Genomic DNA, 26,036 nt, shown 5'->3' on the forward strand with positions numbered 1-26,036 from the left:
TTGCCGTGGTTACAGCTTATGAACCCCAGGTCCGTTGGCAATTTTCAGCAATCTAGACTGGCCTGTGATATGATGAAATGGATAAATTGCCAATTAAAACCAAATGGCTTAACCTGTTATTGATGTTTGCTAAAGCTGCAAATGCTGTCATGTGCTCAAAACAAACATCATAAAAACTATTGACAGCTATCAAGACAACATTTTGTCACAAGTAATTATTATGTCATGGACTGCATTCTCGATAAATAGTAGGAATTATATGTGTATTTACTGCATGCTTCTTAGGGTCCAATATTTGTTTGTGGAGGTTGTTACTGATAACATACATGCCATTGTAAATACCTGATCTAGTAATGTTCTATCTGAGATGGCATTTGAAGATCTCAACAAATTGGGACTGGTGGGGGTGACCTTCTACAGTAGGAGGGAACACAGACTATTGTCACCCACATAAAACGACCCTAGATTAATGGCTATGAAAGAGGAATGAACCAATGGCTTTAGATAGAAAAGCTGATGGGTCAAGAACGCAGCAAAGAGATGTTAAGATGAAGGATGTAGAGGATGACTCGCCACATCGAAGTGCAAAACACTGAGATGTCAAAGGAGGCAAGAAAGACAACAATACACAGATGATTTAACGGTAGAGCCAGAAAACATGTATGGGAACTGGAAAGACTTCCAAGAAGAAAGGTTTGGCTAAACACTACATGCCTATATGGAATTGTCTCTGCATACCCCTCAAAAGGGCAGAGGATTATGACTTTTATGAAGGTGGTATAAATTTGTGAATCAAAGGCAGATCGCACTAGGGACATTAGGAAGCTCTTGCTTTCTCTGATCAAACTCCACCGAGAGATACAGTTTATCAGGATAATCCGGCAGGAGGAGGGAGATCTCTTCAAAAATTAATAGAGATCGAACATTTTGCAGGGTAGGCACAAGCAAGAATGACTGTAGCACCAACTGACAGTGGACTATAACCTATACCAGAGTGACCAGCAACACAAGAACATAAAACACAAACAGAAGTTACATAAACACACAAATGTAATGATATTCTAATGATCTATTAAAAAAAAATACTTGAACACAATTTCTTCCACTCTTGCCTAAAATAACAGAAACTCAGCTTGTCAGCAGATTGGCTGCAATACATCGTCACTTTTTGATTAAGCGTATGACTGCCCACCTGCTAGGGGGTCCATCAGAGTGCAGGGATGTTATATGTTACTTAATGCAATGTAGGAGCCATATATATTTTGTATAGGCACCAATTGTTACCAAATAATTGTCTTTCTGTGGCTTGAATCTGCTTAGAGCTGCACGTTTTGTGTAGGCCGCCATCCAGTGGTTGACTTGGCATATTCCTTCTTGTATTTTTCAACTCCAAGAAGGTGTATCAATAGGAATGTTTCCCACACGATCCATATCCAACATGTGTAGAGGGACCCATTATCCTTCATCCATCTAAACCCTCAGATTGTTTGCTTTTATAGCATGATGTATGCATCTACAGTGTGAGTGTTGATGTTTTTTTTTTTTTTACTTTCCCTTTTTCTTCCATGTGCAGTGGCTAGGCGGGAGCATGCGACTTTAAGCAGACATAGAAAGAAAATGACTGAGCAAATAATATTTGTATTCTAAGCTTGTGAATCTGCTTCCATTCATATGCTTTGCATAGAGTAGCAAGCAGTACCAGAAAAAGATGCAGGTGAGCTGAGGGTACATTTGAAAACACATATATTAGGACAGGTTGGCCAACCTTGCAATCAGTCCTTGATTGTCTATCCACACAATAGTGTTGTGTGAAGGTGTATACTGAATTTCATATTGCTGCTTTACATGTTGCATCCAATGGTATAATGGTACATTGTAAATGAAAGGTAGGATTGCACCTGTGCTACATGTTTAGTGTGCCTAAGCAGTCAATGGGATTGTTTGGTGAGTTAAAGTATAATAGAACTGTATACATTTAACAATCCATCTTGTGATCATGGCTTTTGTCATTGCACCCCCTTCTATTTCTGTTGCATAGAACATATATAACTTACCCGTTTTATGTAGTTATGTTGTTCTGCTAAAGTAAAACATTACAGCCCTTGGAACATCTAGTGTTTGAAGTGCTTTCTCTCCACTTCTATGTGGGTGTGGGATGAAAGATAGAAACTGGTTGACATGAAATTTAGAGGTTCACTTTGGAGAACAACATAGATGATTTCTTAGGACCATTTATGTTTGTGAATAGTAATGAAGGGTTCAATGAGTGAAAGGGCTTGAAGTTTGCTTATCCGTCTGATTTAGTTGATTGCAATTAGGAACCATACCATGTAAGTTATTTCGTTAGTGGGGCGTAATGTACAGGTACACCTTCCATAAATGCATTGTCAAAAGTCATTCTACACCAAGACGTCTTATGTTGTAGTGTGGTGAATGCTGTTCGGGCTGCCAGTTAATCTCTCCTGGAATTATAAACCAAGCCTGAATTAAAAGGAAAGAGCAGCTATTTTGCAATATCTCCTGGTGAAGAGTCAATTGGGTTGATATGTTTTTTTCTGGAACACCAACTGACAAATCGCTTTCACTGGTTATAACAGCAGTGTCCAGCATTGGGTATTCTTGTCCCACACACGATGTCCATGCATCTTGCAGGCAAGTATAAATGCCAAACTCTATAACCTCAGGAGCCACACTGCTGGCACATAGTGTGAGTTATTTGATGTTGTTGTTGGTTGAGTAGGTTGCAGATTGGGTGGAGCCTTCTCTGTGGGAACAGGGACATAATCAGGAGGTGTGTGTATCCAAATTGGTGCAATGAAAACCAGGGTTAGATGTTTGTGCAGAAATGGTGTCGCTGGGGAAGCATATGCAAATATCCCTGACCAATTCACCCATAGCATGTTCCCTAGTGACCACAGTTGTGGGTACCTTGATATGCAGGCTGGACATTTTACATTCCCTGATGTTGCAAACACATCTACCCATAGACTACACCATGCAGAGAGCAGTTGTTTGAGTTTGCCTGTGTTGAGTTCCCATTTGTGTTCTTGCAGAATAATTCTACTTTTTTCCAGCTCATGTGCTTGCAGCAGAACTCTGATTAAACTGCCTGCAAGCTAGTTTTGTTACCACAACATATGTTGAGCCTGGATAAATATGACCCTCTTGAAACACCAGAGCTATATGTGCCGCAATGTTTATTAATGTAAACCATGGATGTGGAATTGTTAATGTTGATTAGAACACTTTTGCCTGGAAGCAGTGCTTAGCATGTCTATAGGGCTATTTTTTATTGCCCCAGGTTCTAACACATTTACGGACTGAGTTTCCTGCTACTGTGTCAATGTGCCCTGCATGGTGAGTTCTTGACATTACGCCCACCACCCTGTACTGACAATGAATGGTCTGTCCTTTAGCAAATGTGAAACTTTCCACCGAAGAAGAGTCTGTACCACCCTTCACAACACCACCACTAGATCATGCCATCCTCCAGACACCTGTGCCCATTGCCTCATGAGAGGTTTTTGTAATGGGCACATGTTTAGTCGTGGATGCAGAACAATGAATATGCAGGAAGCCATCACTTCCTACAGATTCATGACCATCTTGACCATTATCGGACAACCAATCGGGTAACAATAAATCTCAACTAATAATATGTGTACTCTCTCTTGAGAGGGATACACCAATGCTTCATTTGTGTCTTAAATTGACACAATACATTTTTTTTTGTGACGAGTGATGCTTGACTTGTGTTCCTGACTGGAAAAGTTGAGTTGGTGTAGAAGATATATATGGTCTCTTGTATTTTCTGCCAGCAGACTGCCACAGTTAATGCTGTGATTAGACAGTCATCTAGATGAGGGAACACAGGAATGCTTTGGCAGCACAGATGTGCCTACACCATCAACTGAAACCTTGTGAACACACAAGGTGCCAATGAAATTCCACAAGGAGGTACCCTGAAACGAAAATTACATGAGTCTACTTTCAAGCTCGGATACCTTCTGTGTCTTGGGAAAATTAAAATAGGAACACATGCCTCTTTCATATCCAATGTTGCCATGAAATCACCCTTTTTTAGAAGTGGAATTACCTCCTGAAGGGTAGTCATGCAAAATGTTTTCATTTTGATGCACTTGTTTGCTCGCCGCATGTATAGAACCAGCTTTTTTGTTTTGTCGTTTTTGGGAACTATGAATTAAAGTGAATAAATTCCTGCATTTTTACCTGGTGTTGTGGAACTAGTTCAATGGTGTTTTCTTGCAGTAGTGCCTGAACTTTTTTCTGAAGTATTTTCTGATGTTCCAGCATCATTATGTTTGTCTTTGGTGAGAGGTTGTGTAGGATGCGACGCACTCCCATGTGTGGGTGAATAATCTTATCCTTCCCGGTAATGGGCACACGTGGAAGGGGTTATGTGTTTTGCTGTCACTTCCTCAAACCAGAGGCTGCACCTCCTGGAGTTTGGGCTCTGCATCTGGAAAAACCTTAGCGCTGCTTTCGCATTGGTGGGGAATGGGCTAAAGGTTGAGCCTGTGGAACAGAAACCCATCCACTCATAGATGGGTGGCTGAACTGGCCTGATGGTTGTCCATGAGTTAGGGTCTAAATGGATTTGCGGTTCGAGAACAAACCTCGTGGTTTCAAAGTTCGGCCTGGGTTCTGCCCAAGAGGTTTCACAACATCATGTACTTGATGTGCCTTTCCAACAACATCATCTACTAAGTTTCCAAAGAGCACAGAGTCTTCTATGGGTTTACCAAACAGGTTCGCTTGTTGCCTTGAAACCTGTGCTGATTAACCAAGAATGACACTTGATGACAATAGCCCCTGGTACTTGATACCACACAGGCTCAGCTGCATCTTGTGCGTCCTGAATCATAGTACTAGGTGTTTGTTCATCCTGTTGTAGGACCTTCTGCATTTCATCCACTGGGCTCTATTATACATGCACATAAGTTCTGTAGCGATGGCTATGCATACACCGAAAGCTGCCAAGGTGGCAATGTGTCAGTCAAACAAATACACCTTTCAACTTTCTCTGTTGGGTATTAGAGAGTGGCGCATTGCCCCGTGTATGGGCTGCGGTTACTGAAAGTGAATCAGGTGCTGGAAGACCCTGATGTAGTTAGGATCACATGGAGACTGCTTGCATTTTATTAATTCCAAGGACTGACTGCCTATTTGTTACCAGCATAATGAACGATGGTGTAATGTACTTTTTAACATAGTTTAGTAATGGAACAACATGGTGAATGTATTTCATTTCTTCTAGGGCATCCTCAATAAAATCCATGGCATGTCCTCATTGGACTTTTGGGCCTTAATTCCAGATTGCAGCGCGGCCCTCTGAAATAAGGTAGTATATGATAAGTGGTTCCCTGTTGGTGAGGATATTAGAGGTCGCTTACCTCATCTGGAGACACTTTCTGATAGTCACTGGAATCTATGTACTCATCCTCATATGGGGTGTCTTTCCCTGATCTACTTCAACATCTCTACATATGGATCATCCTGATCCTCAGGAGGAAGTTGTGGCAGCATTTTTATTTTCTTAATTAGTGAATCAGCAGTGAATTATTTTGAACTTACTTTCTGTGCTTTACATTCATTTTCCTTCATGAACATAATCATCTTAGCCATAGTGTCCTTGAAGTCTTTCAAAATCCACCCTTTTTGTGTTCAATCGATGATTTGGAAGGAAGTTCGCCATGGACCACTTCTTCATAGTTATTCCGTCCAATACGTCTTCAGATTCGGAAAATTCGAGCAGGCCAGTGTTTTGCGTAACTTAGAGAAGGTTAGGCTCCTCCTCAGTGTGTGTGCCTTGCAATATTTGTGTCTTTTGAGGCATATATGTCCTCTTTTGTTAAACCATTTAACTGGATCCCCTTGTTTCTCCCTTAGGCATTAGGATGGTGCATTCCATTTACGATTGTTGGCAGTTGCGATTAACTTGCTTGAAACCTTGTCCCAGTCCATCTCCATATGCCTCAGAATCAACTCTGATTGCTTGACCCTCCCTTTGGAGTGTGAACCTTCATATGAATGTTTGTGTTTGGACGTATGGGATGCATAGTCTCTTGGTCCCCAGAAGATTACTCCATCGTTCAACGTAAAATCAGGACTTCAGAGCTGGGGAATTAGTTTTTGTGCTGGCACCTCTACACGTGGCTCTTCAGGGTCAATGTTGATACTGGCACTTGAAACCCGCTTAGGTGGTGGTCTCGCGCTGAGCTGATTACGATTGCATCGCGTATGCAGCTCAGCACTTTTTCTGCACTCCTTAAGGGTCTTGGAATCTCTGCCATGCCTGGACACTGATTTGCAATATCCCCTGGGGGGGAGTTGTTACTTAATTTATTTTATCCTTCAAAGGGAATTTGGAGTTTTATCCAGAACAGTTTACACTGAGTGTTCTCCATTAAGGTATCAGGAGTTTAGGACAGATTTGTGAAGAATATGGAAAGGAACAGAGGCATTCTCTGGGGGTCTAACAATAGTAAACACAGACTCCCCACTCTCCCTACTGTTTGTCTCTGTGGAGTTGGTCATCAAATGGCTTTGAATTTTGCCTGCTCCTTCCTGGTGTTGATTGCTCGTTAGTTAGACTCAACGTAGAGTTCTGTCATCAAACAATGATAAACATTCCTCCACTGCGTTCAAAGGTAGCCAACCATTGGTGGACAACAACATTATATGTAGATGTAAACATATAAAGGATCACGTGTCATTGTACAGATAGGATAAGGATTGTATGACAGTGACACCCCTTTTGATTCCCCTTTTTCACGTTTGAAACAAATGAGATGTAATACTCTGAGGTAACCACTAGGCAGAAGTCCGTAAATAGTATGAATGTGAAAATAAGCAGATTCACAATCCGCAGGGAAAAATATATATATAAACATACACTTTTTGGGGTGTATAATTAATTGCAGAATTTTTCTTTTTGCTATTTTTCACAGATGTTATTTTTCTATTATGTTGGTTGATATTGTGTATGTTCGTGCTGATTATTGGTCGCAGGATTTTTGCTTCCAGTAGGCTTCCATTTTTATATTTGGCAGCCGTATTGTCACAAGGTACATGACACACGTGGGGCTGTATATGTAATTACATGCTTACATTTGTGTGCTAGACCATGCGAGTGTATTGGGAGCCTCAAATCTTTTCAGTGAGGACTTTTTGTGGGGTATTGATTTTCATCTCCTGGGTCGCATATTATGAGTTTATGTATACTTTGCTTATGTTCATTCCGGCCTGTGTCTGGAGCAATATTCATTGGCTGCTCATATTTTATGGGGCGGTTTACAAAATGTATGTATCATTCATGTTGTTTTTTTTTTTCATCTATTGCCTATGAACCTGTTAGCCTTCGCTATTTTACATTCTGCTTTTTCTGAATAGTGTCATGAGATGCACTTGCACTTTATTTTGCTGGGTTGCATAAATTACCAGACCGTTGATGGCAGATTTTGCAGAAGCACTGCCATAGCTGCCAGGACTAGCACTTTATTGTTGTTCCATTTTTGGCTACCAATTCATGCATTCTGTCATTTAATTGTTTGCATGTGAATATGCTGATACATCGGGCAGCCTTTGCAATTTGAGATCTTTCCATTTTGCACTAGCACAACCGGAAGCACTTGCACTTTATTTTTGCTGCTTTGCATCAATCACCCTACCATTTTGGTCAGCTGATACCTCGGCTTATTGTGGTTAACTGTTGGCGTTCCATTAATGTATTTTACCACTGATGACGGATTTTGCATTAGCAGTGCTGTAGCTGAAGGACAAGCACTATATTGGTGTAACATTTGTGGCCGTCTAGTCTATTATTGATTTTGTTTGCATATGAATATGCTGATGCATCTCATTTTGACTAGCACTATTGGATGTACTGTCACTTTAAGTTTGCTGCTTTGCATCAGTCACCCTACCATTTTGGTCGGGATGCATAGGCTCTGCAATAGCTGTTAGCACCAGCACTTTGTGGTTAACTGTTGGCTTATACATGAATGTATATTACCATTGATTTTTTGCAAATTCCACATGCATTGTACATAAACCTAAATTCCCCAGTTCATAGACACTGTTAATTGCCGTTTCTTTTCCTTAATAGCAATGTTTGAATTTTAATTCCATTGTATGGATACTTACTATGACCGAATAGAGTTTTCTCATTCTGAGTTTGTTCCAGTCCTTGCGTGACTTATGTTTGCAAGTCTTACCCGCTGCATGTCTTCTTCACTCGTTATTGTATTGCCCCGAGAGGTTAGCTCAGTGGCAATGTGCTTGCCTTGATAACAAGATGACACAAAGCAACACAGGTTCGATGCCAGGGTCCGCACTTAGAACACTCTTGGTTATAAGCGCGTTATACATATACAACTAAGACAATAACAAAAAAAGTCTGTAACAGCTTCTCGATGCCCCCGGGCTGTGTGAGCGCTTTAAAAATGCAAATAAATAAATAGTTTCTTCCACTGTGGTAGGCTATGGAATTTGATTACATTGTGTATACATTCACATGGCATTGGTGCTGTATGTAGCGGCTCACTATTTCATTTAAACATGTCTGCCATCTGAGTGTTTTTGTAGGCATTAGCCTGCAGGTTCTTCATTAACACAGTGAGAGGACTACCAGCATGTTTATAAGCTCGTGTGTGCCCCCCCTGTATGTGAAGACACGCTTAGTACAGCACGAAACGCTTCGCACAGGACTTGCTTTACTGGTGTCCTGTTTTTCCTACTTGTGGTCATGTTTTGTATGAAGCCATTTAAAACCAATACATTCTGTCATTTTGACTAACAGTGCTTCTATTTTTCTTTTCTTTTTTATAAGCTGGGACGATTGCCAGGACTCGGAGGGTTTTTCTTCGCCTTTGTGGCGTTTTCCTCCAGTTTGTGTATATATATATATATATATATATATATATATATATATATATATATATAGTACAGGAAATCATCCCTCCTGTCACGCCACCAACCATGCAGTGAGGCCACCCCCTCGTGGGATGAGTCAGTCTCAGAGTAATTTCCCATCTTGTCCAGATGCACTCTGGTTTGATCAATGGTGGCATGCAATTGGGCCCTTAAACCTGATCGTTCCTTTATTTTCTTGGCCCCAGTGTTTCTTCTGCCAGCTATGGTGGTAATTGTCACAGTTGAGGTACATGTCTGCACTGCAGACATCTGCTTGTGAGACATGAGGGTGCCTTTAACCGACTAGAAAGATTTAGGTCTGTTTAACCAGAGCACTGTCAAACCGTGTTGAAGTCTAGTCCTCTTTCAACCATATGAATGATGTGGTCGGCAAACTCTCCTGTGTACATTCTTCAGTGTCTCATAAGAAGTGTGTATGCCTTCTCAGCGGCATCACAGGTTGGAACAGCGAGCGTCAGTCTCGTGTTGCTGCTAAACATATGAGACAGTCATTACGAAGACTCAGAGAGACCTATGGATGAATTCTGCTCAAGAAATAAATCAGGGGTCATGCTGTCCAGTTAGCAATCGGTGCCTGCTTACATACCCTGGGTCATTCGGTTTTGGAGACACATGCATGTTTGTGCCTGTTCTGGTTGACCTGTCTAGTGCCAGCAGAAACAGATTGCGCATTCCAGATCCATTTTAGCGTCGGCGCCTCGTTCGAGAGAAGGGTTCTGTTTATTGTGTAGGATATATGTGTGTCATGAAGTGAGACGAGTAGTTGTTGTGCACATTCCAGATCAATGGACAACCATCTTACAAGTGTCACTTTAGGTCCAGGTCGAGTCTTGTCTGGACTGAGCCTGCCATCCACGCTTTACAGCGGCAGATGTTGCAGGGCGTTGCATCGGAGAGACACACACACACACACACACACACACGGTTACCTTTATTGTCTTAGGGCTTGGCTGCGTCTCATGCATAATTAGTCCCAGATGGCCGGCGACACAGCTGATGGATTAGCGCAGGCTAGGACTCATTGCTTCTGTGGAGAGACGTGTCCCATCTGTGTGGATATCCTAAAAACTCGGGCTCACACACACACCTGAGCAGTGAGCAGATCCTCGCGGAGCTCCTGGGAGCGGCCCAGCAAGGCGGCAGCATCTGCTCCTGTTTATGGGCCCTGACGAATGCCCGCGGCCATGAAAAATGAAGCGTCGCACAAGTCCATGTAGGGCATGCAGGATAACGCCAGAGTATGTGAGAGAACATGAGGGGCCTTTGAGGAGAGGGGAGGGATAGAGAAGTGGGGGGCGAGGGAGGGAGGTAGAGAGTGATGAAGCAGATACAATATCTCGAAGAGATGCCAATTCGGTCACAATGAAGAAGAGAACAAACAGAGAAATAGGAAAGGGAGAACAGGGACATTGGAGGATGGAATTTCCATAGAAACTGGTAGGAAGATAGGCAGAGAGGTGTATATGCCAGGGAATTAAACCATCTGAACAATGTAAAAGGACAATTTAAGTGCTGTAGAAAAGAAAGAAAGCGAAAGTAAGAGAGAGTGAGAGAGGAGAAGGGGTGGAGAGAGAGAGAGAGACATAGAAAAATACAGAGACAGAGAGGGAAAGAGAGTGAGGGGGAGAGAGGGAGAGAAAAAGAGAGGGGGAGAGAGAGAGAGAGAGCGAGGGGGAGAGAGAGAGAGCGAGAGAGAGAGAGTGAGAGAGAGAGAGATGGGTGGGGGCGATAGAGCACCCAAATCGTTGTACCCAAAACAATGAAACAAACATGGATAGTTAAAGGGAAAAGGGGTAGAAAGAAAAGGGGAGCGGAGGCATGATAAAGCAGCATAATTAATAGGAAGGAAGACACAAACGAGGCACATGTTTGAGAAAATGAAATAAACAGGCGACAAAACAAAATGGAAAGACGGTGAGAGTAGAAAGGAGAAAAAGACAGCAAGAATGTCAAAAAAGTGAGTTAGAGGAGTCAATGGGCCTCATTACGAGGTTGCCGGTCTGGAAACAACGGTACCTGTATGCTTGCCGGTACCATTTTTACCGGACCGGCAAACTCTGATTTGGGCTCGCATGTGCCTTTCATTCTGCCATGTCTGCCCTGGCGGAATGAAAGCCACCAGCGAGCAAAGCAAGCCTGTAGCACCGGTGCTACAGGCATCCCGATTCCCGTTGAGCCCTATGGGGCTGAAATGGGAATGGGGATCTACCAGCAAATACCGGTCCGGCGTGGCCAGAATACCCCGGTAGTTACCCATTCGCGGGTGCTGGATTTTCATGCCGGTATGGAGGTAGCCTTGCTGGTAAAACCGGCAAGGCTACCTCCAAACTCACAATGAGGACCAATGTCGTTAGGACACATCACAGTGTGTGAGAAATGTGACATGTAAGAATGAATAGTTGAAATTCGATCATTACAGACAATGTGAAAAGACAAATGTTTGTCATAAAGTAATACATTATATGTGCCGGCCAGTGGAGCCATGCAGCTGCTTCTACATCTGGGAACATTTCATCCAGAAAGCTTTATTTAAATTACATGTGCAATCTTTCATGTTGGTAATGAATACAACTTAAAAATATCCTGCTCTACCATTGACATGGACCTCAAACCTTTGATAGCCCAATGAATGACCAAGAAATGCATTGCAGGCGAGGGAGGCTAAAGAAGGGGGACACCACAGGCAGTATATACATCTGTTGGAAAGTCACAACACGATCCTGCCATGGTTGGCGTGGCATGTGTTATTAAAAATAGAAAAATGGCTGATCGGGCTGCAAATAATCCTAGCATCAAGGTTTCCACACATCAGGTTACAGTTCTCATGGTGTTGCTAATGATACAAATTTGGGATTTCAAATAAACACAAACATGTGGGCTCCACATAGTAGTACGGTTGTGTCTGATTCTGCTCAATTGATTTGTTGCACTTCCACAATTATAAAATATCACCATTGGAAGCCCTGCCTGAAACAGTTAGCCCTTTTGCGATATCTTAAATTTGCATCAGATATTTGCTCTGCGTCTCCAACCGGTTGCATTGCCATCCACTCCCACCCCCGATGTGAAGATGTTGATGGGCTACTGAATCAATAGCAATAGTACCCTGCCCATTGTATGACCGAACACTAATTCCCAGGATTTCAAGGACAGCTCCTACACATCATCAATGATCAATGATCCATTCCCCAATAGGTATGCAGCATTTCCCACCACAAAAGTACATTCTTTAATATGAAATAAATCAGAACAATGGAGTGACCGTACGGATCATGTTGCGATACACACTCTTTTTCTTTTTTTTACATTAAGCCAAGGACCCCTTTTCCAAAGATTTTCACATATATAAAATTGTTCTAGATCCAGGCAGACACCGTCTGCTTAGATGCAGATTAGGGAACTCCTCTTGGTATCCTGGACATGGCTTCCTCAAGTCGTGCGCACTGCTTGGCTGAAGCCCAATATTACGTGCATTCTTTTTTGGTCAACTTTGCCTTTTGGCCTCTGGGTATGGGCATTTGTCTGTAAGCAGTCCATATTTGAAACAAACCAACGATCCAGGGTAACTGCAGTTCTGAGGTTCCCACTCACTTCTCATTTAACAATGAAACAGGGCACTTCGGGGGAGCAGAAATTAGAGTCTAGTATTCCTCTCCTTGTTTCACAACAACAGAGATCAACGTCAACTGATCAAGATTTTGCTGAGCATTGTGGGCAGATCGAGCAGAGAAGGTGTCCTCGTTCCATCCGCTCATCTTGCTGGTCTAATAGTCAGCTCAGGCTTGCTTATCTGATGTGAATAGAACAATTGGTGTGGCAGATCCACATATCTGGCTTGGAAAGTCATGTTGCATCTCAGCAAAACCTTCCTTGTGTTCAGAGTTACAAAATTACTTGGGACTCTGAGTCCGACTGTCCAGGATCCTCCAGGCTAGAACGAGGTCAGGTATTCCAATGCCACATCATAAACAAATTTATACTGCTCCTAAAAGTTGATTATTTGAAGGCAGATGGATGAGAGGAAAGGCGAGGGAGGGGACATGGATGACACAAGGGTGAAAGGGCAACATGGGGAGGGTGGAAAGGGGAAAGTTACAAGATTCATGTGAGATAAGTATGGTTCGAGTGCATGTTAGAGATAAAGAGAGATAGGGAGAACGAGAGAGAGGGAGAGAGAGAGAGAGAGAGAGAGAGAGAGAGACCGAGAGAGAGAGAGAGAGAGAGAGAGAGAGAAAGAAAGAGAGAGAGAGAGAGAGACAGAGAGATTTGTGGAAAATAGAGAGCAGTTGAGTGGACATGCAAATGATCGAGTGGATGAAAGCAGATGAGATAAGACAAGATCAATGGGTAAGAGAGAAACACAGAAAGGGAAAGATAATTCAAGAGCAACAGTTGTGGGGGAGAAAGGAGAGAAATGGAGTCAATGTGGCAAGATGAAGCAAAAGAGAGAAATGTTGGCAGGGCACAGAGGATGGTGTTGGAATGCGTAGTGGCAAGAAAGGATGACCGTATCAGAGAGATGGACGATGCAGTGCAGAGAGAGAGCAAATGAGGGAGATTATAGAGAAGGATAATGTTAATAGTAGGATACAAGGTGTGGCAGAAGTCAGGGTTGCGGGAGAGAGGGCCAGAGACAAGAAAAGGAGGAAAGTAAGAAAGGGTGCAAAGAGGAGAATTTAGGAGGGATGACGGGAGAGGATGGCATGTGGAATGTGATTAGCGCAATGGGACACACAGAGACGGCAACATACACATGAAAAATGGAGGAGGATAACGAGAGGAGAAGGAAGGGATATATGTGAGATTACGGCAGATTACAGGATGCAGGAGGGGAAAGAGGAAATGTTGTCAGAGGAAAAAGAGAGGAAAAAAGAAGAATATATATGTGAGGATTTTCAAACTTGTTGTCAATTCACCAAATACCAGTGATTTTGTCCATTTCTGCTCCTAGTCACCACATTTAATTTCTTCTAGAAATAGTATTACTCCAGAAGTAGAGAGAGCATGTGTGTACAAGTTTGTGTAGCAGTTGGTTCATACCCCGTGTGAACTCCACAAGCATTCTGAAAATGTAAATAAATCAGACATATGCTCCCACCCCACTACATTTGTGGCAGACAAATGTAATTGGATGGTTGAGTGATGGCTAGAATTTAAGCTAGATCTTGCTGCCTCCTATCCTGCCTGCGAGGAAGAGAAACCAGAATCAGTGATCCATGTCTACTGTGGCCACAATATAATATATTAACAGGTAATCAAAATGCAGGGACCTATCAGACGTGTTTCCAAAAAGGCTCCAGCTTGCTCTGTCGAAGGAATAGTGGCACTCTATGCCCATAACCGGCAGCCTGATTCCCTATCATTCATTTAACAGTCAAACACCATCATACAATGTTTTACTGTCCAAGCCACAAAAGCAACACCAGTGCAGCATTCAGTGTGGAGATATTAGGCCAAGAATCGAATGTGCCTATACCACTTGATCCGTTCATGTTATTTCCTGGAGGTCTACATTCGGGTTGTTGTTTCTTAAAGTAGAAAACACAGATTTCCTCTTAAAATTATTGGATTACAAATATATTTCTAACCCAAAATAATGTAGCAGAGATTCAGGGTCTAAAATATTTCCAGCCTTAAACTTTAACACTACATATTGTATTGGCTTAATTGGCACAGGCTTGAGGTCGGTGGGATGCAACAGCAGAGCAAGGCTTAAACCAGACAACTTGACTTGGTGTGCAGACCGTAGATGGAAAAAACCACAGCACCATTGGCTTTGCCGCTCCTACACACATGGTACTATTAAGTTCTTTTCCATATGTGTCCAAGTTAAGCAGAAACCACAAAATGAACTTCATTTGACTGCAGCCATGATTTCGTGCCCAACACATCGCAGTATTGAATGCCTCACTCTTAAGTGTTTGAGTGGCTTGAAAGATCCTCGAGAGAGCAGTAAGGAGCCCTGCTCATGAGGAATAGGTCTCTATAGCCTCTTTGGGCAATGCAGAGCCTCATGTTCATGGGAGGTGACCATGACCTATTTAGCTCTGATTTTCTTATGTTCACCCTCACTCTCTTGCTGATATCCCTGAATTCACATTGGTACAGATTTATGCTGGCCAAACATAGCTGCTAATTCAAATGCAGCACTTGATTTGTACACATTTCCTCCAGGGAAAGTGCATATGTAACTGAGATTTCATTTTTATGATTATCACGCTTATTTGCCCATTGTTCCACTCATCAAATCTATTATTCCTACTCCCGATTACTAACTTCTGTCACCCCACATTGCAGGTCAGATACTCTGGAAACTCACAATACTTTTTATGACATGATTTTGATCAAACTGTATTTGAAAATTACTTGCATAATCTGGTTTACTATCCTGCAGCTCGCTCTATGTTTCGGACCACAACTCATATGTTCCCTCTCATTGATAATGCTGGATAGGACTAATGGGAACTGTAGTCCAAACCATCTGGAGACCCAAAGGGTGTAGACCGCTGCTTTAGTAGATCCAAAATGTGCATGTATTAGGCAATATAACGTGAGAAGGGAGGGGGGCATTATAATTTGGGTAATGCCTCCAGGGCCATAGTTATAAGTTCAAGCTAAGCAAGGTCTTTAACATAGTACTGGAGGCATTACCTCACTGGTAATGCCCCCCTTTCGAGGGTCATATTGCCATTAGTATCCCGACACGTCGTACCGGGGTACTAATTACAATTTTTATTGAGTCGAGAAGCAGTGCTACAACCGTTTCTCGAGTCGAGAAAAGAAAAGCAAGAAGTACACCGGGTCCGTTCTCCCTTTCCATGGCGGCCATTGTACCTTATGTAAAAAACAAAAATATACAAACGAAATGGGAGTGGTGAAGGAACCCAGAGCTGAGACGCTGTTTCAGAGCCATGTCGTTCTGGTAAGGCCCTGGCGAGGGCCAATGAGCTTGCTTTTACAAGCTTGTTGTCCCTCCCCGGGTTATAAGTACCAATAACTATTGGCCCTAAGGGGTACTTAGAGAGGCTATTTGTGTTACATAAATGCATCACATGCCCAGTGGAACCAGGCGGGGCGACACAGATATCGCAAACACTCCCATAATGAAACTATTGCAATGATATTAGCAGTTTAAAAATAATATCAGGTTCGGAATTGTTGTAATTTCAGAATTGACCAGCCTTTCGATGGAAGGATTATGGACACTGTTTTCTGGCAAGAGCAGGCATTATTTCGGAGTCTTACCAGTGTCTCCACCATGTTGGACTTGTTGTTCCTTAGCGTTTTCACTGTGTGGAACACGTCGATGATGTTCTGCTGCTGGATCATCTCGCAGACGCTGCATATGGCGCAGAAGGTCCCGCTGCGCCCGCCACCGTTCCTGGGAAAGACAGTGCCAGAAAGATACTATTCTCACAGATGAAGGAAGCACTGATGTCAGGGGACAGATGGCCATCCTTTCATGGTTCAACCAGGACTAATAAAGCGGGATTCATGATAGCTAATGGCCTGGCAAATTGCCAGTGGATAGCACAAAGAATCGCTTACAAGAATACACTAGCCTTACAGGGGCTACAGTATTTCTTTATACCATTTTGTTTTAGCTGAGTTTACAGGCCACACCAAGCGAGACTTACTAAACTGCTCGTTTTATACTCAATAACCGGCTCTTCTGTCATACTATTTGGCATTTAACACTTTTTCTGAATTATTAAACTTATGTTTGCCTAACTTTTTGATAACTTTGGACAGGTTAGCCTAGTGGATGACTCATGTATTGCAACACTTGGTTATCAGGTAATGGATAGCCACCACACTTGGCACGTGCAGCAAGTTGACTTAAACCTGTTTTAAGTCTTAAAAAGTGCAGACAAAATAATATATTTGCAATTGGGAAGGCAGAAGGGTTGCGATCGCCCCACTTTTTTCACTCTTATAAATTATATTTGATTTAAAGCAGGAGGTAAACACTAGGTCCTGGTGATTAGTTTTTAGAAATACACGTAAGCAGGATAGACCCCATGTCTTTGGGGCACATCTAGTGTTTGCCTGTATTTCAGGTAAGTCACTGAATTGGGATTTACTCATAGATGAAGGTGTTTCCGACATGATAGACTATTTCATTAACATAAAGTACCTTTTTGACCCATGTATTTAGACACCATCAAGGCTATCCCTACACTATGCTTCCCCATCATGCGTTAATTTCACTGTTCAGATACGCGTCATCCGAACCCTCCAGACTGTGTCCCACATACTCACAGGCAGTGGACCACAGTCCGCCCATCTCGCCCATCATACTGCTCCTGCCACTTCTCCAGCCTCCGGACCACCTTGAGGATGGATCGTTTGGACGGTGGGGTGTCCCGGTACGCTGGCCAGCCTATATACTGCAAGTGCTGGACGATGCGATATCCTTCCTGGGGCTAAAGAAGATAAAAGAGACAATTGGTTTCCCCAACAAATGGGCCTTGCCTCTTAGAGAAAGACCACAAAATGTGCTGTAAAGATATAGGGAACAGATAATACGTAACACGTGATTATACGCAATATGTGATAACTTCCCGATTGACTCTTAGACCCATAACCTGTAATTTAGATAAATAGCTGGAATGTCTACGTCATGTGGGAAAGTCATTACTAAAGACTGAAATCTATTTGAGTGCCCATGTTTCACAACTATCAAGAGATAATCTGATTCAATCCACCTAAACCCCGCTAGCGAAGTAACCAACAACAAGCATGTTTTCAGGATGGATCTAGTGTGTCTATCAACAACACATTCACAATTAATCATTACTGCATTCAAAGTAGGGATCAAATAGAGCTGAAATGTTTAACTCCAATGCATGCAGATATTTGCACCAGTGTGGATATCGACATCATTTAGTGCTCATATCGAGACGTGTCTTGCAGCATAGGCTGATCTCTGGCACCCAATTGTGAATATACTAGCTTAAGGCCATTTCAAATTATGACAAAGGACTTCAGCATATGCTGCTGTTTCTTTGGTGCTGTCTAATAATTTAACACACTTGTGAATTAGACGACGCGCTATATGTTTTGAAATTACATCATCATTATAGTGATGGTTAGGTTGGAAAAAAATAAATCAAGTCCCATTTAGCCACCTGTCCATCAAGCTTTCACATGTATTCTACCTTGTAATATAAGGGAACCTCATCAACCCACTAACCTACTGCAGACTTTTCCATCAATCAGTAAATAGTGGACATATTCCTAATTGTTCAAACATATACATAACAGTGCCTTTTGTGTTCACATTCTGCTCCCCTTGCTGCTGCAAAGGAAAAACACGTATGCGGGCTGCCCATGACATACCAAGTGGGGATGGATGTATGAACTATCTCACGAAATAGTGCTTTAACAGGTCAATTAACAAGCGACCCGAGAAACACTCAAGATTCCTGTTAAAGACAACCATCATGACGTCAGCTCTAGAAATAGCTAAGCTTGAACGTGGTGAATAGAAAGCCTAGTTGTAGTAGTCTCACAACATGTCCATCTGATGTTAAGTCGTAAGTGAAAGCATTGAAAAATGTGCTCCCCTCACAACCAAAATGACCTTTTATAGGAACTTTAATAACTCTGAAGTTCAAAACAAGTGTATCACAAAGGCACAACTGGCCGCCTAAGCGTTTACTGGAGACAGTATTACTTCCCTCTAAACTAAGCTGAGCAAATCTTAAAAAAAGAAACTTACCATCATGTCCATCAAGGTGACAGATTAACCTAGAAAACTATGACCCAAAACTCACCTGAGTTGCATGTGAAACATCACCACTATTCACTCTTAAAAATAATTTGGCCCAACCAACATGAATATTAGAAATGTCTTTTTTCCCTCTGGCTTCAAGCATCTTGCACTTCTGATCTCAAATGACATTGAGTGCCTCTGCTGCGGGTCCTGCTGATGGAGCAAGGATGTGGGGCTGTCTACCTGGCATAGGGTCATTAGTTCCTAGATCCTTATCAGTGTAATCTGGTCACTGGCCATGGCTGAAGAAGAGAAAGGCACAATATAAGCGAAAGTGATCACCGCCATACCCGTGCCATGTTGCAGATCCTGAATATCCTATTGATTATGTCCTCGTCAATGTCTGCCGAAACAAAGTCCACCTGAATGGGTCCGTAGCAGGAGGATGTCTTCTCCGGCCAATACTGCATGCAGAGCTGCTTGAAAATATAACAAAAAGAAGCACAGGGCTCATGATTGACAATTGTACATTGTAAAGGCTGAAATATGATACTTTTAGGGACCTGCAATGTCACAAAAACACAACAATGACTTGCTAATTTCCTGTTAAAGAGATGCTGTTCGTGATAAACATCATCGTTTGGAGTTAAATTCTATTGTCCCCTTGTGTATTTGGGTCACCCAGTGTTTCTTGAGTGGGGGGGGGGGCTTGCTGGGAAAGAGAGTGGCAGTCAAGGGTGTAATAAAGGCAGAGGAGGCAAGATAGAGGAATTGCTGAGGTTTGGAATCTGAATGAGTGGACACATGTTACATCTTGGTATGCAGTGCAGCATCTGGAATGTGTGTCTGTGGAGAAAGAAAACACATGATATGTAACATATCAAAAACATACCAACAGTGACATTTGGTATGGAGACAGTTGTAAGGTTGTTGTAGAGGGGCTTTGGTGGCTATAGATGTGCCCCGATGGTATTAGCCATTTTGTTTGAAGAACGAGATGGTGAATTACATTTTGGTGTATTTTGTTACCTTTTCTTTTATTGTAAAACAGGTATATGGTGATTTGGGGCTAGGCATCTACAAAGGGGGCTATGAGAGTAGGCGAGGGAGTGTATGGGTGTCCATCTTGCATTTTGAGGTAAACACACTGGTTAGAAAATGTGATTCGATCAGTTAAAGTGGAACAAACTTCATAGATCCACCGTAAGGTGTCTACTCATCACTATAATTGCTAACATGGGGCTACCTGGGCTCCCGAACCCATTGAAAAGCAAAGATTGATCATCATGTGGATTTGGCATTCATGTATTAATCTTTTATATGCAGTTAACACCGGAGACCAGTCTCTAAGCGCACAACCTGGATTTAAATCTGTGTTGCTCTTTGACGTCCTGCCTCCAAGACAAAAGCATTGCCCCTGAGGTATCCTCTAAGCTATCTTCTGAGCTAGCCCTGGAGTTATCCCCTGAGATATCCCCTGAGATATCCACTGAGCTACCCCTTGAGTTATCCCATGAGCTAGCCCCTGTACTCCCCTGAGCTATCCCCTGAGCTATCCCCCTGAGCTAGCCCCTGAGCTATCCCTTCAACTATCCTCCAAGCATGTTGCCCTCATATGTGCACGCAAAGCTCAAGGGCAAGAATATGGGATCAACACATTCTTTTCAGCTATGGATGTTCAAGAAGGACTTTTGGTTGTATGAAACACACTGCAAGTTGTGTATTTCAGACATTATATATTTTCATCACCCAAGCATCAGCAAGAGTATTGAGGTCATGCTGTACAAGTTGGGATGGATGGATAGCTCTATCAGTCAGTGGTTTGTACAAAAATGTTCAGGTCTCCCCAAGATCTGAGCCAGTGTGAAGTGGAATATTGCGAGTTAGGCTCAGCACCTTCAGAGTTATTTTTTCCTGTTTTTTGTGACAGTTTCAGACTCCGTTTTCAAGAGGCGGCAGTTGCATGCAGGGGACTACCAACATGGACCCAATGGGGAATGGGTACTTACTGCTGCACCGCTACTTGTGATCTGGCACTAATACCGCTAGACCATGTAACAGTAATGCTATTTGCGTTGGCAATATGCCGGCGGTCCTACCGCCAGGATACCACCAAGACTCTGATAGAGCCCAAAGAATAGCATTCCATACAATGAGGTTTATTGTTGATTATGTAAGGAACACATAAAATACCTTGCTCATGTCTTTTTGAAATATGAGAGAAATTTGACTATGGGTAAATTGGTGGAAATATCACGGTTAAAGCTAACATCCATCTCTGACACATTTTTTATGATGGCAAAAATAATATTGTATGCAGTAATCTATATTTTATTATGGATTTAAAATAGATATTTGTGATATAAACGTGTATATACAGTAAGCAGTAACACAATGCGTTGTAAATTTAGGATTATATTTTACAATTATTGGAAGACTGGTGTATATTTTTGCTTGCAATGATATTTGTAAGTTCTTTTAATTATAGTTTTAATCATATGCACATATATATGATACAGTAAGGCAACACTTCACAACATCTGGAATTATGGCCTGTTGTAACAATGAGTGAATGTCCATCCGTGGGAGATTCCCAGTTGGTTAGTTCAATGTCTTGGAAAATGAACATCAGTATTTAAGAATTCAAATAATACAGTCATCAGAGCCCTGATGCTTTGAAGAGTTGTACATCTCTTTAAATCTTGTATTATTGTGGCATTTGTTTGAATTGCTGCAAGAACTTTATGTTGTCTCCAAGCAACCACAGGTTACTTTCAGAACTAAAATAGAGTTCCAGGGTAGGTCTGTTTGTCTTCTGACTTACCATGGTGGGATTCAGTTACTATCAACTGCTGCCAGCCCGCCAGTAATGACACAAATCCCAGCCAAGCATTAGGAGTGCCTGTGGTATGATATATTATTATTATTATTATTATTATTATTATTATTATTATTATTATTATTGTTATTAATAATAATAATAATAAAGGGACCTAGTCAGGGTCTTGTGCAAAGGTTTACTAAGATTGGTGGCAAAGGCACTGCAAGCAAGTATAGAGTGCCGGGACAAAAAGGAACATCCAGCACCCATCTACTGTATTTGTAGCCTCCAAGTGAGTCTTGCCTGAATTCTGACCCTTATCTTTTAGCAGCAGTCTAAATATTTCTGAAACATGAGGTCAAAGCCCCTGCATCATAATGGGGCATTTTTATTACTCCTTTGCTAAGACCCCTAGGAGGTGGAGATAAGTTGTGCACCCCACTAGCAAAAAAAAAAAAAAACAGAATTACCAGTGCCAGTAATATCATCAACTCCATGGAATGGGGATACACCTACCATTGCCGGCATCTGTAATCTGCCGGTAATTCCGGCAGATCAGAAGCCGGTGACAGTATTACCGTTTACTGGTATCCTGCCGGTAATATCGCCAGAATACTGCAACACTAGCAATGAGGGTCCACTATCTTCATTATGTCCTGGAGAATGAAACCAAACACTTGTCATCACGGTCAGTAATTCCCAGTTGTTTTATATGATTTTGTGGATTATACATTTGTTGCCAAGAAAGCAGCTTCACTGAATAATCTCTCACTAAGGTAACCTTATGGACTGGGACAATCCACTACGAAAGGCAGGTATTACCGACCTTGCCTTGCTTCACATTGGCCACAGATGCCAAGACTTCCAGTGACAATTAGAAATCTGCACTCATCATATTGCTATTAGTCTATTGGGGCTATTGTGTGCCAGGCGTTACTTTAATCTCTGATTTTGAAATATTAAATGTATTCCTTCTTGCATATGTATAGCTTTAGGAGATTTGTCCATGAGCTTAGGTGTTAATTTCTCCCCTATCCATTTCTTCACACATTTTGGCTGATGCTTGGCCAATCTACTGAATATGTAAATATATAATATAGGGAAATGATGGACTACTTTGAAAGGACTAGTGTCACATTGAGAACCACCCTTTGAGTTTAGTTGTGGTGATAGGTCATGTTTTTCAAACATTGCCTTATTCCAGTCTGTACATTCCTCTAGTCAGTGGTCTTAAAAAAAAACTTGATCCCCCTGACTGTATTACCCAAGGATTAAAGAAATTATTGCAGTGGCAATTCTCAACATTGTGGGATAATTACCTCAATATTTGTGTGTATGCCCTTTTTTATGGCATTGTGAGGAATGTGACCATCTGCATGGTGGGTGTGCACTAACTTGGGATTTTTTAATTGTTTAAGTAAATGAAATGATTGTAGAACAACCTCAGGAAAATGAGTGGGAATAATCCACACACATTGTCCTATGCTCACACCATAACAAATGCGTAGACCAGTGTACTCTGTGTGGACACAGCCTACTTGCACAGCTGGTCCTGTCATATTTAGTTGTAATTTGACAGCCAAGAGTCCACTATCTCATCTCCAGAAAGGGGGTGGACCAACTTCCACCCTGCCATGGCCAGCCTGATTAACTAACACATGTTATATGGATCTGCCCCTACCTTTGGTTAGGCCCTGCAGCTGGTGACAGCTATTACCATACCAATGTAGGGTATTTCAAACAGGCCCACATGGGGCCTGGCTGCAGAAGTTAACAAAGAAGTCAGGAAACCCAATAACCTTTCATATTTAACTGTGTCAACCTGAAGCCAGCACCATACCTCAGTATCAATGACATTGAGCTGTCATGCCTGGGACAGTTGTTTAAAGTATGCCACCCCACAAGGGGGACCCCATTGATAAGGTACCAGAATGTAGTTTGCAGGAGTGAGATAGTCTGGTCTCGCCACATAGACCACATAGAGAGTACTATTCACCAGAGAGACTCTTTGATCAACAACAGACAGGAAGACGGGTAGGACTTAATTTCACAAGAGGTGTGGCCAGGGTTTTTTTTTTTTAGAGAAAGTTTCCACCCGTTTAGTTCTGGGGCATACCTTATTCTTGTTTTCACCGCCTTACCATACCTGTTTTAGAGCAATTTGGTTATGATTTCACTCATAAAGGAGTTTGCTGGTAGGGCTCCGAGGATTGGTTCATTGAAGCAGACTTAGCCTACACCAATCATTGTGGCCCACTTGACTTAAAAAGAGGCCTCAGCCCCTTTTTTGGCAGATCATCTGGAGACTTCACAAGAAATAGGAAAGGAGAACTCATCCTTGGACCCTGGCTGAAGGTGCAGGCTGCCTTACAGCTTCAGCTAGTGAACGGATGCCAGGACATCAAAAGAGGGAAGCAAGATCTCTCTCCTAATCATCTTGCAAGGAACAGAGGGAGATAGAGAACTGAGAGGCCCCTCCAGCCACTCCAGAACCGGTACCCAGTCAGCACACACTTTGCCCTGCCAGGCTCTGTAGTAAGCTTCCTTGGTGGGATGTGCCAGAAGGCATCTGACCCTACAACCAATTTACAAGGCAGCTGCCAGGAACACATTTCACAGCTGTGGGCCATCCACCTTAAAGAGCACAAAAGCGCATTGAAGAAGCTAGGAGAAGTGCCTCGATGAGCATCTATCACCGTCCACCTTAACAGACATTTCTGAGCCAGCCAAGTTCTTTGATCTGCAACTGACGTCAACATTGACCGTTGTCCCATAAAGACATCTGAGACGTCTCGACCAGTGATTCAGAAACGCTGATTAGCACTGGGACAATGAGTCCGGACCCTGAGCCGTGGTTGTAGGTCAGCCTGCAGCCGTTTGTCCAGCTTTGCTCACTCAACCGTCTTGTCGCCTGATACCAACAGCGAAATCCCATCTCAAATTCTGTCACAGAATCCTGCAAAGCACCCTAAAGCAGACTCGACCCTGTTGAGCACCAAGAACACCTACAGCACAAGGATGATTGTGATTCTGTCACCCTGGTCCTTTTCAGAAGGCTCTACAGATATTCCAAGACCCATTGCTCCCTTTTGTTATGAATCCAAGAACATTAGACTGTTGTGGTGATTAACCATTATGAGTTCACTCCAGTCATTATCCAGAGTGCATCCCCTTTCCTTCTTTGAAACTGTCCGTCCTCTGCATTCCTTTTCAGGGTGGGTTGTATTTCATAGGGTTACTAGAAAAGTATGTTGTGATATAAATGAAGTAGATATTGTTGATACAACCTTGACTGGACAGTGCATTTTATCATCCTATATAATAAACGTCCAGATGTATTTTTGTCTGAAACTGTCCTGCGCAGTACTGTCTGCCCGAACACAAAGAATGCTCAGCTAGAGGGAGCTGTTGCCTTAGGAAATACAGTGGACCAATTCACATCGCTTTGCTTGTTGTCACCACTAGAGGGAGATGTAGGCTTAAGATTTAAATTGGTCCTATGATGCTAAAGAAAACCACACTTTGGCCCGTGTACACGGACCTGTGCAATAGTTGAGTAATAATTGTATTTTCGCTGTGTTGAAACTTACCAACAATCCACAACCTTTTAGAGATAAGTCTGCCGTTCCATCGACATTACCAACATTGGACTAGAAGATGTGCTTGTTATTCCAATCTTTTCGGTTACCTTCTGGTGTGTTAGAGGTGTGGGGCTGATTGATGGTTTAGAAACCTATATTCACCCCTGGACCACTGGTGCCCGGGAATTTAATTTGTCACAGACACATGCTTGAGGTATTAGTAAATGTGTACGTTTTTATTTGGCCTGTACCAGTTGACCGAATAAAAACGTACAAATTGGCTAATACATACCGAACTTGTGGAGCTGGGGTTGTGGGGATGTCCCCTGCTCCTATGATCGGTATGTCTTAGCCTTTGAGGATTGCGGGGGTGTTCCCCACTTCCTCAATATTGGAGGCGGAGGACTGAGATCCGACCCGCGCTTGAGGGACAGATCTGATGCCGCCGGGCTGCAGTCAACCAGGCAGCGAGCGAACAGGTAAGTTGGGAAGGGGGTTTAGGGGTGGGGGATTGATGTGAGTGCGTTTGATCATCTGAGAACTGATCGCACGCAGCCTGTTTTTTTAACAGTTTGCCGCAATCAGTACTCAGGCGGTTAAACACAGCTAAACCATACTTGAACTTGAGGTTGGGCCCTTTTTATGCCCTAGGTTCACAGAGAAGACATGTGTGGCATCCTAGTCTAACCCACGTGTGTCCAACTTCGCTCTTTGTATGACATTATATGTGGCATCATTCCCTGACATGACTCTGTAATATTTGAGGCTGTAAACTGTACATAACTAATGGTTACGGAGTCAGAGGAAGTTGTCTTCTTTTATTTTTTGAGTATTTTTCATGAGGTTGTTGTTACCTGGTCATTGGAACTGCCAATAGAAGATTACAACAACACTTTATGGCTAATTCTGAATTTGCACAGAGGTTATAGCTCATGATCACCACCTAAAACCTTTTGGAAGT

General features: G+C 42.5%; 1 protein-coding gene across 19 annotated transcripts in view; it reads right to left on the bottom strand.

Moving 5' to 3' along the window:
• Positions 1-11,460: 11,460 nt before the first annotated feature.
• Positions 11,461-26,036, bottom strand: part of PTPRT (protein tyrosine phosphatase receptor type T) — a 2,174,878-nt gene continuing 2,160,302 nt past the window's right edge. For 13 of the 19 annotated variants that reach the window (XM_069652359.1, XM_069652348.1, XM_069652360.1 and 10 more), the window contains 4 exons: positions 19,024-19,152; positions 17,218-17,381; positions 16,201-16,336; positions 11,461-12,940 (listed from right to left, as the gene is read on the bottom strand). In XM_069652359.1, coding sequence (XP_069508460.1) covers positions 12,887-12,940; positions 16,201-16,336; positions 17,218-17,381; positions 19,024-19,152 — 483 coding nt within the window. In that variant the 3' untranslated portion in view covers positions 11,461-12,886. The remainder of the gene's footprint in view (positions 12,941-16,200; positions 16,337-17,217; positions 17,382-19,023; positions 19,153-26,036) is intronic. The other 6 variants (XM_069652364.1, XM_069652362.1, XM_069652346.1 and 3 more) reach the window with 1 other exon arrangement.

This window comes from Ambystoma mexicanum, chromosome 3p (genome assembly GCF_040938575.1).
Source record: "Ambystoma mexicanum isolate Mex_15411 chromosome 3p, UKY_AmexF1_1, whole genome shotgun sequence".
Classification (NCBI taxonomy): domain Eukaryota; kingdom Metazoa; phylum Chordata; class Amphibia; order Caudata; family Ambystomatidae; genus Ambystoma; species Ambystoma mexicanum.